At 40.1% G+C, this 17,883-nt stretch overlaps 1 protein-coding gene across 4 annotated transcripts in view; it reads right to left on the reverse strand.

The window, feature by feature from the left end:
• The window catches only part of PCYT1B (phosphate cytidylyltransferase 1B, choline), a 122,802-nt gene that overhangs the window by 66,461 nt on the left and 38,458 nt on the right, over positions 1 to 17,883 (reverse strand). For all 4 annotated transcript variants that reach the window (XM_055081882.1, XM_055081880.1, XM_024115243.2 and 1 more), the window contains exon 3: positions 10,577 to 10,693. In XM_055081882.1, coding sequence (XP_054937857.1) covers positions 10,577 to 10,693 — 117 coding nt within the window. The remainder of the gene's footprint in view (positions 1 to 10,576; positions 10,694 to 17,883) is intronic.

The following is a 17,883-nucleotide window of genomic DNA, read 5'->3' on the forward strand; positions in this document are numbered from 1 at the left end:
AAGGATTAATCTCCAAAATATATAAACAACTCATGCAGCTCAATATTACAGAAACAAACAACCCAATCCAAAAATGGGTAGAAGACCTAAATAGACATTTCTCCAAAGAAGGCATACAGATGGCCAAGAAGCACATGAAAAACTGCTCAACATCACTAATCGTTAGAGAAATGCAAATCAAAACTACAATGAGGTATCACCTCACACCAGTTAGAATGGGCATCATCAGAAAATCTACAAACAACAAATGCTGGAGAGGGTGTGGAGAAAAGGGAACCCTCTTGCATTGTTGGTGCGAATGTAAATTGATACAGCCACTATGGAGAACGGTATGGAGGTTCCTTAAAAAACTAAAAATTGAATTACCATATGATCCAGCAATCCCACTACTGGGCATGTACCCACAGAAAACCATAATTCAAAAAGACACATGCATCCCAATGTTCATTGCAGCACTATTTACAATAGCCAGGTCATGGAAGCAACCTAAATGCCCATTGACAGACGAATGGATAAAGAAGATGTGGTACATATATACAATGGAATATTACTCAGCCATAGAAAGGAACAAAACTGGGTCAATTTTTGAGACGTGGATGGATCTAGAGACTGTCATACAGAGTGAAGTAAGTCACAAAGAGAAAAACATCGTATATTAACGCATACATGTGGAACCTAGAAGAATGGTACAGATGAACCAGTTTGCAGGGCAGAAATTGAGATACAGATGTAGAAAACAAATGTATGGACAACAAGGGGAGAAACCCGCAGGGGGGTGGGGGTGGTGGTGTGATGAATTGGGTGATTGGGATTGATGTGTATACACTGATGTGTATAAAATTGATGACTAATAAGAACATGCTGTTTAAAAAAATAAAATTAAAAGAAAAAGTACGATAAAAAAAAAAGGGCAGAGAATCTGAATAGTTTTCCAACAAAGGCATACAGACGGCTAACAGGCACATGAAAAGATGCTCAACATCACAAAAACGAAAAAAAAACACAAAACAAAAAAAAACTATAGTCCAGTATAAAATTAAAATTTTTTAAAAAGTGAGTAAGGGACTTCTGTGAGTGAGGGCGCAGTAGATAAGACTCCACGCTCCAAATGTAGGGGACCCAGGTTTGATCCCTTGTCAGGGAGCTAGATCCCACATGCATGCCACAACTAAGAGTTCACATGCCGCAACTAAGGGTTCGTGTGCCACAACTAAGAAGCCCATTAGGTGCAACTAAGGAGGCTGCCTGCTGCAACTAAAGAGCCAGCAAGCCACAACTAAGGAGCCCACGAGCCACAACTAAGACCTGGTGAAACCAAATAAATAAATAAATAAAAACTGAGTGAAGTGAAATATTTATAGTGTTGAGAGAAAAACCCCACCAACCTACAATTCTGTAGCCTACAAAATCATCCTTTAAAAGGGAAGGAGAAATAAAGACTTCCTCAGACAAACAAAAATTGAGGGAATTGTTTCTAGTAGACCCGCCTTGCAAGAAATGTTTTTAAAAGTTCTTCAGAGGGGCTTCCCTGGTGGCACAGTGGTTGAGAGTCTGCCTGCCAATGCAGGGGACACGGGTTCGTGCCCTGGTCCAGGAGGATCCCACATGCCGCAGAGCGGCTGGGCCCGTGAGCCATGGCCGCTGAGCCTGCACGTCCGGAGCATCTGCTCCGCAACGGGAGAGGCCAAATGCAGGGGACACGGGTTCGTGCCCTGGTCCAGGAGGATCCCACATGCCGCAGAGCGGCTGGGCCCGTGAGCCATGGCCGCTGAGCCTGCACGTCCGGAGCCTGTGCTCCGCAACGGGAGAGGCCACAACAGTGAGAGGCCCGCATACCAAAAAAAAAAAAAAAAAGTTCTTCAGAAAGAAGGAAAATTACATAGGTCAGAAATTCAGATACACATTTTAAAAAGGAAGAGCATTAGAGAAAAACTGAAGATAAAACAAAACTTTTATTTTTCTTATTCTTAATTTATCTAACAGATAACAGTATATTCAAAATAATAACAGCAACAATATATTTAATTGTATGTGTGTGTGGGTGTGCACACAACAGCACTAGCAATCAATTGTATATAATCGACATCTACAGACTTCATCCAACCACAGCAGAATACACATCCTTCTGAAGTTCACATGGAGCATTCACCAAGATAGATCACATTCTGGGCCATTAAACACACCATAACAAATTTAAAAGAATAGAAATCACACAATGTCTGGTCTCAGCGGAATTAAACTAGGAATCAACAACAGAAAAATAGCTAGAAAATCCCCAAATAAGTGGAGATTAAACAGCACACTTCTAAATAACACATGGGTCAAAAAATAAATCAAGAAATATTCTTTACTATTTTGAACTAAATGAAAATGAAAATACAACTTACCAAAGTTTGTGGGATGCAATGAAAAGTGTTTAGGAGATTTAAAGCATTGAATATATATATTAGAAAAGAAGAAAAATCTAAAATCAATCATCTAAGCTTCCATCTTAGGAAACTAGTAAAAAAGAGCAAATTCAACCCAAAGTAAGCAAAAGAAAATAAATAATAAAAAACAGAGCAGAAATCAATGAAGCTGAAAATGAATGAATAGGGAAAGTCAACAAAAACAAGAGCTGGTTCTTTGAAAAGATCAATAAAATTGATAAGGCTCTAGCCAAACTAACAAAGAAAAAAAGAAAAAGATACAAATGACTAATATCAGAAATTAAAAAGAGGACATTACTACAGATCTCACAGACATTAAAAGGAAGGAATATTTTGAGCAACTCTATGCCCACAAATGTGATAACAGAGGTGAAAGTGACCAATTCCTTGAACGACAGAAGCTGCCAAAATTCACACTAGAAGAAAGAGACAACCTGAATAGGCCTCTATGTATTAAAGAAATCCAGTCAGTATGTAATAACCTTCCAAAAGACAAACCACCAGGCCTGGATAGGTTCACTGGTGAATTCCACCAAACATTTAAGGAAGAAACTATACCAATTCTCTACAATCTCTTCCACAAGATAGAAGCAGAGGGAATGTTTCCTAACTCATTCTATGAGGCTAGCATTACCCTAATACCACAACCAAACACCTTACAAGAAAGGAAAACTAGGGGTTTCCTGGTGGCGCAGTGGTTGAGAGTCCACCTGCCGATGCAGGGGACATGGGTTTGTGCCCCGGTCTGGGAAGATCCCACATGCCGCGGAGCGGCTAGGCCCATGAGCCATGGCCACTGAGCCTGCATGTCCAGAGCCTGTGCTCCACAACAGGAGAGACCACAACAGTGAGAGGCCCACATACCGCAAAAAAAAAAAAAAAAAAAGAAAGAAAGGAAAACTAGAGACCACTATCTCTCATTAACATAGGTGCAGAACTCTTTAACAAAATATTAACAACTCAAATCCAACAATGTATAAAAAGAATTATACACCATAACCAAGCGGGATTTATCCCAGGTAAACAGACTCACAGATATAGAAAACAAACTAGTGGTTACCAATGGAGAGAAGGAAGGAGGGAGGGGCAAGTAAGGGGTAGGGGATTAAGAGATACAAACTATTATGTATAAAATAAATAAGCTATGAGGATATATTTACAATGCAGGGAATATAGCCAATATTTTATAAGTATAAATGGAGTATAACCTTTAAAAACTGTGAATCACTATATTGTACACCTGTAACATATAATACTATACTTCAATATCAACTATACTTCAATTTTAAAAAACAAAAAATAGAATAAAATCAATTAATGTAATCCATCACATCAACAGACAAAAGAAGAAAAATCACAGGATCATATTAATAGATGTAGAAAAAGCATTTGATAAAATCCAATACCCAGTCATGATAAAAAAACTCTCGGCAAACTAGAAATAGAGGGGAACTTTCTCAACTTGATAAAGACTATCTACAAAAACCCTACAGCTAACATCATACTCAATGGTGAGAAAACTGAAGTTTTCCCACTAGGATCAGGAATAAGGCAAGGATGTAACCTCTCACCATAGCTTTTCAACATTGTACTGGAAGTCCTAGCTAGTGCAGTAAGACAAGAAAAGGAAATAAAACATATACAGATTAGGACTTCCCTGGTGGCACAGTGGTTAAGATTCCACCTGCCAATGCAGGGGAGACGGTTTCGAGCCCTGGTCTGGGAAGATCCCACATGCTGCAGAGCAACTAAGCCTGGGTGCCACAACTACTGAGCCTGCGCTCTAAAGCCCACGAGCCACAACTACTGAGCCCACATGCCACAACTACTGAAGCCTGTGCTCCAGAGCCTGTGCTCCGCAACAAGAGAAGCCACCGCAATGATAAGCCTGCACACTGCAACAAAGAGTAGCCCCCACTCGCCACAACTAGAGAAAGCCCATGCACAGCAATGAAGACCCAACGCAGCCAAACATAAATAAATACATAAATTTTTTAATATGTATACAGATTGGGGAGGAAGAAATAAAACTGCTTTTCTTCACAGATGACGTAATCATCTATGTAGAAAATTTTAAAGAATTGACAAAAAAACCCTCCTAGAACTAATAAGCAATTATAGCAAGATTGCAGAATACAAGGTTAATTAATATACAAAAGTCAATCACTTTCCTATATACCAGCAATGAACAAGTGGACTTTGAAATGAAAAACATATTACTGTTTACATTAGCATGCCCCAACAAATAAAATACTTAGGTATAAATCTAACAAAATGTGTACAAGATCTACGTGAGAAAAACTAAAAAAACCCTGATGAAAAATATCAAAGAACAAAATAAATGGAAATGTATTTCATGTTCATGGAGAGGAAGGCTCAATAGTGTCAAGATGTCATTTCTTCCCAACGTGATCTATAGATTCAATGCAATCCCAACCAAAATACCAACAAGTTATTTTGTGGCTAATGATAAACTGATAGTCAAGTTTATTTGGAGAGGGAAAAGACCCAGAATAGCCAAATCAATATTGGAGGAAAAGAACAAAGTTGGAAGACTGGCACTACTCAACTTCAATACTTACTGTGAAGCTACAGTAATCAAGAAGGTGTGGTATTGGTGAAAAAATGGATAAACAGATCAATGGAATGAAATAGCCCGGAGACAGACCCACATAAATACAGTCAATTGATCTTTGACAAAGGAGCAAAGGTAATACAATGAACAAGGATAGTCTTTTCAACAAATGGTGCTGTAACAACTGGACATCCACATGCAAAAAAAGGAATCTAAATACAGATCTTATACTCTTCACAAAAATTAGCTCAAAATGGATCATAGATCAAAATGTAGAACACAAAAGCATAAAACTCATAGAAGATAATATATGAGAAAACCTAGATGACCTTAGGTATGGCAGTGACTTTTCAGATATAAGACCAAACACACAAACCATCAAAGACATAATTGATAAACTGGACTTCATTAAAATTAAAAATTTCTGCTCTGCAAAAGGCAATCTCAATGGAATAAGAAAAACCACAGAGTGGGAGAAAATATTTGAAAAAGACACAACTGATAAAGGACTATTATCCAAACTACGTGAAGAACTCTGAAAACTCAACAATAAGAAAATGAACAACCTGATTAAGAAATGAAAAAAAAAAGATCTGAATAGACATCTCACCAAAGAAGATATAGAGATGTTAAGTAAGCATATGAAAAGATGTTCTACATCACATGTCATCAGGAAATTACAAAATAAAACAACAGTGAGATACCACTATACCCCAATTAAAATGGCCAAAGTACAAAATACTGACAACACCAAAGGCTGGTGAGGATTTGGAGCACCAGGAATTCTCACTCATTGCTGGTGGGAATGCAAAATGGTACAGCTACTTTGGAAGACTATTTGGCAGTTTCTAACAAAGCTAAACATACTCTTAACATATGATCTAGCAATCACACTCGTTGGTATTTACCAAACTGAAATGAAAACTTACGTCCATACAAAAACCTGCACATAGATGTTTATAGCAGCTTTATTCATAATTGCCAAAACCTGAATGCAACCAAGATGTCCTTCAATAGGCAAAAGGATAAACAAACTGTGGCACATCCAGACAATGGAATATTACCCAGTGCTAAAAAGAAATGAGCCAAAAAGCCATGGGGTAACCTTAAACGTATTACTAAGTGAAAGAAGCCAATCTGAAAAAGATACATACTGTATGATTCACAATTACATGACATTTTGGAAAAGGCAAAACTATGGAGACAGTAAAAAGATCAGTGGTTGCCAGGGGTTGGGTGGGGGATAGATGAATAGGCAGAGTACAGAGGATTTTTAAGGCACTGCAACTGTTCTGAATGATACTACAGTGGTGGATATATGTCATAATACATTTGTCCAAACCCAAAGAACGTAAAATATCAAGAGTGAACTCTAACGTATTAAACTATGGACTTTGGGTGATAAAAACATGTCACTGTAGGTTCATGGACTGTAAAAAATGTACTACCCTGGTGGCGGATGTTGATAATGGGGAGGCTGTGCGTGAGTGTGTAAATGGGAACCTTTGTACTTTCTGCTCAGTTTTGCTGTGAATGTAAAACTTCCCTTAAAAATAAAGTTTATTAATGTTTGAAAATGTTAAAATTTACAGTATTCCAGAAATTACATCTTTTACAACTATTTAAACTTAGGATGGAAAAATTTAGATGTCAGCTTAAAAATCTGTAAGAAGGTGTATAGTTTTTCAAAATTCTTTTTGGGATTGTGGGGAACAAAGAGTGAAGACTCTTAGTCTAAGACAACGGTTTTCAACAAAGGCTTCAGCATCCCCTAGGAAGCATTTTTGGAAATTTGTAGGGTATCTTTAGTTGTCACTATGATTGGAGGCAGCAATTGGCATTTAGTGGGCAGGGCGCCAACAATGTTCAACATCTTATTTAAAGTATTTTATTTATTTGGCTGCACAGGGTCTTAGTTGCGGCATGCAGGATCTTCACTGCGGCACGCGGGGGTCTTTAGTTGCGGCATGCGGGGGTCTTTAGTTGCGGCATGTGGGATCTAGTTCCCTGACCAGGGATCGAACCCAGACCCCTGCATTGGGAGCATGGAGTCTTAGCCACTGGACCACCAGAGAAGTCCCTAAACATCTTGCTATGTGTGGGGCAGCCCCACATGAGAATTTTCTAACATCCTGTAAGATTTTTGAATGTCTCTGCATAATTATTTTAAATTATTTGAATCTAGCCCCTAATTTTGTTTTACATATAACTGCAAAGTATTTCTGGAACAGCTGTGATAAATGCTGAATTTTAGAGGAAGGCAACTACTATATACATCGAAGGAAGATTGTTCTTTGTCATGGGATTTGAGCTACCATGCCCCTGTAGAAATCTGCCTACACACAGGAGGTTGGAGATTCTGTTTAACAGACTAGGAATCAAATACAATTAAATTAGTGGAGACACATGAAATACAGGCTTACACTGAATTTTTTAAAATTTTTATTTATTTTTATTTTTGGCTGTGTTGGGTCTTTGTTGCTGTGTGCAGGCTTTCTCTGGTTGCGGCAAGCAGGGGCTACTCTTCGTTGCGGTGCATGGGCTTCTCATTGCAGTGGCTTCTCTTATTGCGGACCACGGGCTCTAGGTGCGCAGGCTTCAGTAGTTGTGGCTCGCGGGCTCTAGAGCGCAGGCTCAGTAGTTGTGGTGCACGGGCTTAGTTGCTCCACAGCATGTGGGATCTTCCCGGGCCAGGGCTCGAACCCGTGTCCCCTGCATTGGCAGGCGAATTCTTAACCACTGTGCCACCAGGGAAGCCCGGCTTACACTGAATTTTATTTTTTAAATAAATTTATTTTATTTTATTTATTTTTGGCTGTGTTGGGTCTTCACTGCTGCACATGGGCTTTCTCTAGTTGCGGCGAGCGGGAGCTACTCTTCGTTGCAGTGCGTGGGCTTCTCATTGCGGTGGCTTCTCTTGCAGGGCTCGAAACCGTGTCCCCTGAATCGGCAGGCGGATTCTTAACCACTGTGCCACCAGGGAAGTCCCTACACCGAATTTTATTAATAGGGTGGTTAAAATATTTCACAGTATTGCCAATTATCTTAAATAGAATAATAATATATCAGTGGAGAAAATAACATTCTGAAATTATTTATTATTGTTTACATTGCTTGTAGGTTTTCACTCTTACTCTGTCACTGTCTCCAGAAGGCTACATACCACGTTTCTACAGCTTCATGTATTACTGCTTCATTTCCCATCTATACTCTAGTCCCTGTCACCTACCAAAAGATATGGTCTCCATGGTTGTCTTAGTAGTTTAACATGCCCTTGGCTTCCATGGAGAATCCGTGTAATAGCCACTAAGGAGGGTAGCTATGTTTCTTTGTAAATCTGCTAGAGAGAGAGGACATCGTTTACTGCATTACTCAATGCTGCATAGGCAGCAACGCTCTGAAACATCTCAGAACTCAGGACAGGAGGAGCTGCTTCTTCATCGGGGAGCAGTATCAGCTCTAACATCCGAGAGCTATGGAACGACCCTGTGGCTCCTTCTCCCATAGCTGTGAAGAAGTTCAGGATTTCTAGTGGGAGTTGTTCTCCTTCCCTTTTCCTTTAATTCTTGGCTCTGAACTCCCGTCCATATTCATTTCTCTGAGTACTACATCACCTGTGCTTTTATGGAAAGCCTCCTTAAGACATAACAAGTCAACAAAATAACGCATCTAGTTGTAGCTACCATGTTTTCTCCACTTGTCCCAACATTCTCATCTAGGCTGCTGGGAAGATCACCGCACAAGGAAGAGTCTGTGCTCTGGCTTTTGTGTGCCCTTCATTTCATTCAAGTCTCTGCACAGGTGTCAATACTCCAGAGGGCCCTCCCATGACCTCCATACCTGAAATGTCCCTCCTTGCTCCATCAGCCACTCTTTCCCCTTACCCTATGTTACATTTCTTCATAGAACCCCTACTCTGGATTGTTTACTGGGCAGTGTCTGCCTCCCCTTCAGACTCTAAGTTCTCTTGAGGACATAGTCTGCTTCGATCATGGCTGCATTCTCAGTGCACAGAAGAATGCCTGGCACATATAGGAGCTCGATAAATAGTTGTTAAGTGAAGGAATCCTTCAGTCAATCAGAGAAACCACTGTTGCCTAGTGACCTGGACAGCTGCTGATATTAATTTATTGCTTTCTCCAATTTACCTGAACGTACTGAAAGTCACATTTTTCCTTTGCCTTTACTTTTTTTTTTTTTTTTTTTTGCGGTACGCGGGGCTCTCACCGTTGTGGCCTCTCCCGTTGCGGAGCACAGGCTCCGGACGCGCAGGCTCGGCGGCCATGGCTCACGGGCCCAGCCGCTCCGCGGCATGTGGGATCCTCCCAGACCGGGGCACGAACCTGTGTCCCCTGCATCGGCAGGCGGACCCTCAACCACTGCGCCACCAGGGAAGCCCTGCCTTTACTTTTGATGTGCTAACCCAGGGCCAGGGCAGTGTTCCCGTTAAGTGTTGCCTACACCTAACCACCTGCAAACTTGGGTTGCCAAAACGACCAAAGCGCAAGCACTGCAGAGGTCTCCCCGGGACCCCGGCAGCTTAGGACCAGACTCCAGGTGGTAGTGTTCATGCAAGAAATGATTTTCCACTCAAAATAAAGGGAAATGAACTGCCTGTATCACCTCTTCCTTCTGGAAAGAACTCCATTCGGTAACCACATGGTCACCATGCTTGGCAAAATCTGCAAAAGATTCCTCTCAAATATCCAAAAACTAGTTTGAAACTTGTGGAAGATAACAAAATATTTTTTAAAACAGATATGTAGTCTCTTACCATCACCTTTTTCCCTCACGGTAGAGGTCTAAGGGTTGATGGTGTCTAGTTCATGTAATGCCACAAAAAATGATTACAGTGAAAGGAAATGCTGTTTCCATAAGCTACAGAGATGAGACCCAGGTCTTGCAGGTCAGAAACTTTCCCTTTTACCCAAATTGAAATCTGTAGGCCTTTTGGAAGAAGAAAATTTTATGCCTAACTGTCCTTCTCTCTCCACAAGCTTATGAAATCAGTCAGTTCCTTCATTGTAAACCAAGATTACCTGGGTATATAAATCTCTATTTCTTTAATACACGGCACATAAATTCAACTAATTGGGACTGCTGTAAGCCACTACTATTAGCGCAACATTGTCCTAACTACTGTGGGTCACACCAAGGAAACAGGCAATGACCTTACTTACCATTAATCATCCTGAATCCCCACAGGTCTCTAAGATTTGAAATCAGAATAATATTGCTTTTCTCCTAACCCTCTAGGAAATTTCAGAAACAGAAATTGGATCATGCTTCAAACACAAGAAGAAAGGTGTAAATGGAGAACATGAAGCAGTTACCCTTGGTGGTATTATTCGTCTTTCTCTGGGAATCAATGGTTTATAATCTGATGATGTAATTTCCCCTATGGTTTTTTAAATATCACTTTGAATTTCACGCAGTGAACAAGTGATGCAATACAGGCTGAACTGGGAGCATTAACAATGTGAGGTATTAATGATGGAAGTCTGAAAGGGGTCCTTTTCAGGAAGCACATTATACAAGAGTTTTCTAGACAAAGAGAAAATGCACTTCTTACCTCCTACCAACAAGTAGCTGTTGGGAAACAGTGTTTTTGCTTGCATAAGTGCCCTTGCATGACCTGAGTGGAAGAGGTCAAATATTCCATCTGCGTACACTCTGACAGGTCTGTCAACTGTGGAAGAAAGAAAACATCATCAACAGAACTGCAGAATAAGGAATCCCAGTCGCCTGATCCTTCCATCAGTACAGTACTGTAATAAGGTTTACCTGGAGAAAAAACAATGTCTACATACCATCAGTTTCATATTAGTGCACGAAATTAACTTTACCAAGAGGTTCTTCTAAGGACATCAAAGCAGAGTAAAAACATAACAAAATTAAGATTGACCCAGAACACACATTTTTAGCCGCAGAGCACTGGGGAGTTTTCTTGATCCAGAGTAGAGTCTCAGGTGGCTGAGCTGGCAGATTCAGACACACCAGACATAACCAAAGGGTTGACAGAGTCAGCCCAGCAGGAATATCAAGGTAGGAGTGACTGAGGAGCTCAATGAAAAGGACAAACGACTTCATCCTCGAGTCTGGCAGTCCTGAACTAAGACCCCTGAGTCCTATTCCCAAAGGCAAAGACACAGCAAGGCAGCGTAAAATCAGCCTTGGTAGGAGTATTTACACCATAGAAATTGGCAAATGCTCAAATCAGGGCTTATTTCGCCCTGGAGGGCCAGTTGTTAAACATTTACCAGCATACACTGCACAAAGGTCACTCCCTATTCTCTCTGGTATCCTAAGACATGGGGCGAGGCATACATGCCCCAAGGGGAGGAGTGTCAGGGAACAAAAGTTACATGGCGGGGGGTGCTCAGGGTTGGAGGCGAGTGACCCACACTACAGTCATTCCTAGGGAGAAGGGTCAAGAGCAAATCGGCCACAACAGACACTCTCACTGTGGCATACAGTGCTTGGGAAGTGCCATTTCTTGAGGAAGAGGGACACACTTTGCCAGAGCTTGCCGGGAACCAGGAGACTACACTAGGAACTGCAGGATGACACTTTTGCTGAGTCAGCCAAAGACCCATCCCCTCCAAAAAGAGGGAGACATTGGGAGGTAGAAGGGCTGGGTGCCAACTTTTACTTTTACACCATTTTGGATTCTCAACAAAGGAACTAGAAAATGAAAATATGGCGAACGACAAACTAAACGTGGCAAACTGAACACACACACACTTATCTCCACTTCCGCTCTAACACCACAAGAATTACAGAGAAAGAATTTAAAAGGGATAATCCCCCAAGGGCAGAGGAAACAAGAAAGGCAATGACAGTGGATTAGAGATGTCAACAACATTTTGGAAAGTTGATTGTCAAGTGCTGAGTATCTACAGGGAACACGAATCAGAGGTGGGACACATAGGGAAAGGGATTGCTGGTTTGTTTGTTTGTTTAACGAGCCTAAGAGTCCTACTAACTTTTTAAACTAGATGCACGTATTACATTGATGTTATAAATTTTAAAAAAACAAATCAATGCACACTTCTGTTGAATGATCTTTAAGGCTTAGATTTAAAATTGTGATTATTTCTTGATGTAATACAACCTCGTTAATTTCTAACATAAATTGAAAGGAATATTACATTAATATATTCAGATGGTATAATGTTTCTAATAAATCAAATTTCTCTAATAAAAAAACTCGAGAGACTTTGTGTCAGATAGGGAATTGCAATTATTCCCAATTATACACCGTTTTGAACAAAGAGAATTGCCTTCACAGGATTATACTGTATTCTAAATAAGGCATGGTAAATAGAAAATACTTTGAAATAACAAACTGTCTAATGAGGGATCCTTGGTTTCAAAGCTCTTATTCAATTTGAATTCAATTGAGGAAAATTTGTTTTAAGATATAAACCCAGGGGGAAGCAGATGGCAGTTTTGCAAAACTTTTTGTTATTGATTCAGAAGTGATCAAGATAAATAAATTCAGGAAGCAGGGAGGAAAGAAAAGTAAAGAAAGATGATATAATTACTGAGAAAAAAGGCCATTTAGTAAATTTGTGAAGGGTATTTGTGGAGTTGATTTTGCAATAAGCTCACTTTTAAAAATTGTAGTGTGTCAGCAATTTCTAGACTGGGAAATTCTTCAGGACCAAAAAAAAAAAAATCCCTGATCTCTTCAACAAATAAACTCCAAGAAAAAAAAAGAAGAGGGGAAGAGATAGAGCGGGGGGACTTGGAGATTAAAAGATATTTAAAAAACATCTCAACATATTGTAATATATAGACATTATTTGGATTTGGGTTCAAACAAACTATAAATAAATGATGACATAAGATAACTGGAAACTGGAACACTGGATATTTGATGATATTAAAGAATTGCTGTTAATTTTTTAGGTGAGATAATGATATAGTGGTTATGCCTTAAAAAAAACCCAGAGTTCTTATTTTTTAAGACATATATACAGAAGTATTTATGGATGAAATGATAGGTAACCTGGCATTTTGTTTCAGATAATTCAAAAGGGGAGAGTTGATGAGGGAAGGCTACAGGATGGTGGTTGTTAGGTATGGGTGATGGACACATGAAGGTTCATTATATTGTTCTACTTTTGTGAATGTTTGAAATTCTCCATAATATTTTTTAATAGACTATGGCTTTGTAAGTTAGTTGGTATGTTTATTTGTTTTAATCTTTTGTTTGAAGTTTTTCTGGACATCCTTTTAGGCATCTGGGGACTCTCCAGAGGGTCTATGCTGGGAACCACTGGCCTGTGAAGCTAGAGGTTTGGCAATGATCAAAAGATGGAGCACAGGGCTTCCCTGGTGGTGCAGTGGTTGAGAGTCCGCCTGCCGATGCAGGGCACACGGATTCATGCCCCGGTCCAGGAGGATCCCACATGCCGCAGAGCGGCTGGGCCCGTGAGCCATGGCCGCTGAGCCTGTGCGTCCGGAGCCTGTGCTCCGCAACGGGAGAGACCACAGCAGTGAGAGGCCCGCGTACCGCCAAAAAAAAAAAAAAAAAAAGATGCAGCACACCTATTCCATGGCCATGGTGGAGAGACCTTAAGGTAGCTCCCACTGACCCCGACAGCTCCTGCTGTTCACACCTTTGTGAGATCCCCTCCCTTTGAAGTGGGAGTGGGACCCATGCCTTGCTTCCAACCAGGAGAATATGACAAAGGTGATAGATGTCTCTCCCATGATTATGTTATAGTATATAAGACTCCATTTTGCTAGCAGACTCATTCTTTCTTCCTCGGTGGCTTTGAAGAAGCAAGCTGCCATATTTTGAGAGGGCCATGTGGCAAGGAACTGCAGGTGTCCTCTAGGAGCCGAGGGTGGTCTCTGGCTGACAACCAGCAGGAAGCTAGATCCTTGGTCTTAGAGATACAAGGAAATAAATTCTGCCAACAACCTGAATGAGCTCGGAAGCAGATCTACCAGATCCACCAGTCAAGCTTCCAGATGAGAACTGAGCCCTGGGTGACACCTTGAATGCAGCCTTGTGAAACCCTGAGCAGAGGACTCAGCTAAGCCAGGCTTGGACTCCTGATCCATGGCAACTGGGACATAATGAATGTGCAGTGTTTTAAGCCATTAGGTCTGTGGTAATATGTTATATAGCATCTCACACCATATACAAAAATTAACTCTAAATGGATCACAGACCTAAACGTAAAGCTAAAACTACAAAACTTCTAGAAGAAAACAGGAGAAAATCTTAGTGACTTTGAATTTGACAAAAATTTCTTAAATAGGAACCAAAAAGGACACACTATAAAACAAAAAAAATTATATATTAAACCTCATTTAAAACCTTTACTCTTCAAAAGACATTTTTACAAAAATGAAAAGGCAAGTCTTAGGGAGAAAATATCTGCAAAATATGTATCTGATATAAGACTTATATCTGGAATACACAAAGAACCCTCAAAACTCAATAATAAGATAAACAACTCATTTTTAAAAGGGCAAAAAAATTTCAACAGACATTTCACCAAAGAAAATAAATAGATGGATGGCAAATGAGCACATGAAAAGATCCTCAATACCATTAGTCATTAGGGAAATACAAATTAAAGCGACCCTGAGATACTACTTCACACTCACTAGAATGACTAAAAATTTAAAAACTATTGATCATACCAAGTGCTGATGAGGGTATAGAGCAACTGGAACTCTCATACACTGCTGCTGGGAATGTAAATGGTACAAATACATTGGAAGGCAGTTGGTTAAAAAGTTAAACATACACATACCATATGGCAAGATAGGAGGCAGTCACCAACTACAGTACATCTGAATTCACATTTTTGTAGGGCATGTTATGGTGTTTCTTGGTATTGTTTCAGATTCAGGAAACAATAAAAGGGTGATTATTCATTTTTTATTATGGCTCTTAAAATGCAGCTTATTAACAATGCCTTAAAAGTACATATGATTTACAGAGCACATGTATTTCACTTAATCTTTCCATCAACTCTGTGAGGTAGGTAGAGGAGAGTGGACTTACTATCCTCTCTCATAGAGGGGAAAATGGAAGCTCAGCAAAGCTGAGCAGCTTACCCAGCATCATACAACCAACCTATGATGGAGTGTGAGTGCAACCAAACTCCATTGCTCTTTCTTCTAACTCATGATGCCTTCTAGAAAACTACATACCATTATGAAGTCTTTTAAAAAAGAGGGAGAGAGAAAGACAGACTGTTACTGAATGCCCAGTAATTATGGTAACTGGTATTGTTTTTGTGTACAGCTGATGTGCAAAAGAGGTGGCACAAAATTTAACCTTTTAAAATCTAATAGTTACCTATCTCACAAAGTTTACATAGTTTTATATAAACTTAATCATTTCCTTCTACTTATAGCCAGCGATGCTCTTTTCAATAAATGATGATTGATGTTTGCTTTTTAAAATAAAGTTAAAAGAGTACATGTTTTAAAAAATTAAGTAAATTACAGTACAGGTGGCATAGAGATAAGGCAAAGTTCATTCAGGTGGCTCTTGAAAAATGAATTTGGAAAACTACACATATCACTGTGTGAAGAGAATAATACAAATTCCCTTTTTGCAAAGGAAAATAGGAAATCACAACTGAGTTACCCTTTAAGAAAAAAATATCAGCTTTAATGAAAAGGAACCTATGAAGCAATCACTTGGGCTTTTCCTTTATCTCCAGGCAGATTACTGATTTTCTCTGTCTCAGGATACATACTAAACCGTAGAGGGTCATACCTCCACAGCTGGACGATTTGAGCTAAGATCAAAGGTGCCAGTTCCACTCAACAACAACAAAAAACAAACAACCCAACTGAAAAATGGGCAGAAGAACTAAACAGACATTTCTCCAAAGAAGACATACAGATGGCCAAAAAGCACATGAAAAGATGCTCAACATCACTAATTATTAGAGAAATGCAAATCAAAACTACAATGAGGTATCACCTCACACCACTCAGAATGGCCATCATTTAAAAGTCTACAAATAAATGCTGGAGAGGGTGCAAAGAAAAGGGAATCCTCCTACACTGCTGGTAGGAATGTAAATTGGTGCAGCCACTATGGAAAACAGTGTGGAGGTTCCTCAAAAAACTAAATATAGAGTTGCCATATGATCCAGCAATCCCACTCCTGGGCATATACTCAGACAAAACTCTAATTCAAAAAGATACATGCACCCCTATGTTCATAGCAGCACCATTTACAAGAGCCAAGACATGGAAGCAACCTAAATGTCCATCAGATGAATGGATAAAGAAAATGTGGTACATATATACAATGGAATATTACTAAGCCATCAAAAAGAATGAAATAATGCCATTTGCAGCAACATGGATGGACCTAGAGATTATCACACTAAGCGAAGTAAGTCAGACAGAGAAAGACAAATATCGTGCACATGGAATCTAAAATACAATACAAATCAACACCTCTACGAAACAAAAACAGACTCACAGATATAGGGAACAGACTTGTGGTTGCCAAGGGGCAGGAGGGGTAGGGAAGGGAAGGAATGGGAGTTTGGGATTAGCAGAGGCAAACTATTATATATAGGATGGATAAACAACAAGGTCCTACTGTATAGCACAGGGAACTATATTCAGTATCCTGTGACAAACCATAATGGAAAAGAATATGAAAAAAATATATATATGTATAACTGAGTCACTTTGCTGTACAGAAGAAATTAACACAACCTTGTAAATCAACTATACTTCAATAAAAAAAAATTTTTTTAAAGGTGCCAGTTCTGGGACTTCTCTGGTGGCGCAGTGGTTAAGCATCCGCCTGCCAATGCAGGGGACACGGGTTCGAGCCCTGGTCCGGGAAGATCCCACGTGCCTCGGAGCAACTAAGCCCGTGCGCCACAACTACAGAGCCTGCGCGCCACCACTACTGAGCCCATGTGCCACAATTCCTGAAGCCCACACGCCTAGAGCCCGTGCTCCACAACAAGAGAAGCCACCACTATGAGAAGCCCATGCACCACAACGAAGAGTAGCCCCCACTCACCGCAACTAGAGGAAGCCCACGCACAGCAACGAAGACCCAACACAGCCAAAAATAAATTAATTAATTAACTAACTTTTTTTAAAAAAGGTGCCAGTTCCAATTGCTCTACTGTGCTCCTTCTCTTGAGGTTCATCACCCTCTGACCTCACAGATGAGGTCCAGGAGCTAAAAGCTATGAGCAGCCTCTTTTAGAATTTATACAGCAGCCCCTGTTTGGGCAGACCTAAGACCGCGAAACATAATGTAGGCAATTGTATGAAGTCATAAAATGGGCTACAGAAGGAGTTAGTGAAAGACTTCAGTTGCAACTATAATCTTGAAGCACATTATGAATCCCCAATACAGGCCTCTTTTGTCTTTTTGAAGGGATGCTCAAGACGGCGCCACAGAAAGGTAATTGCTTACTAGTCTTAAAAACTATCAAACATTTCAAAAAAGTAATGATGTTTTTCTTTTCTTAAATAATAGTCAAACAGCAAGATATTTTTAAAACTCTGTGAGCTTCTCTAGTAACAGTACAATGCTCCAACAATTACATTTAGATAATCTCCATGACACTCCCTCCAACCACTACCAACAGTTACTTTTTTTTTTTCAACATCTTTACTGGAGTATAATTGCTCTACAATGGTGCATTAGCTTCTGCTGCATAACAAAGTGAATCAGCCATACGTATACACATATCCCCTCCCTCTTGCGTCTCCCTCCCACCCTCCCCATCCCACCCCTCTAGCTGGTCACAAAGCACCGAGCTGATCTCCCTGAGCTATGCAGCTGCTTCCCACTAGCTATCTATTTTACGTTTGGTAGTGTATATATGTCCATGCCACTCTCTCACTTCGTCC

Source organism: Physeter macrocephalus, chromosome 21 (assembly GCF_002837175.3).
Source record: "Physeter macrocephalus isolate SW-GA chromosome 21, ASM283717v5, whole genome shotgun sequence".
Classification (NCBI taxonomy): Eukaryota; Metazoa; Chordata; class Mammalia; order Artiodactyla; family Physeteridae; genus Physeter; species Physeter macrocephalus.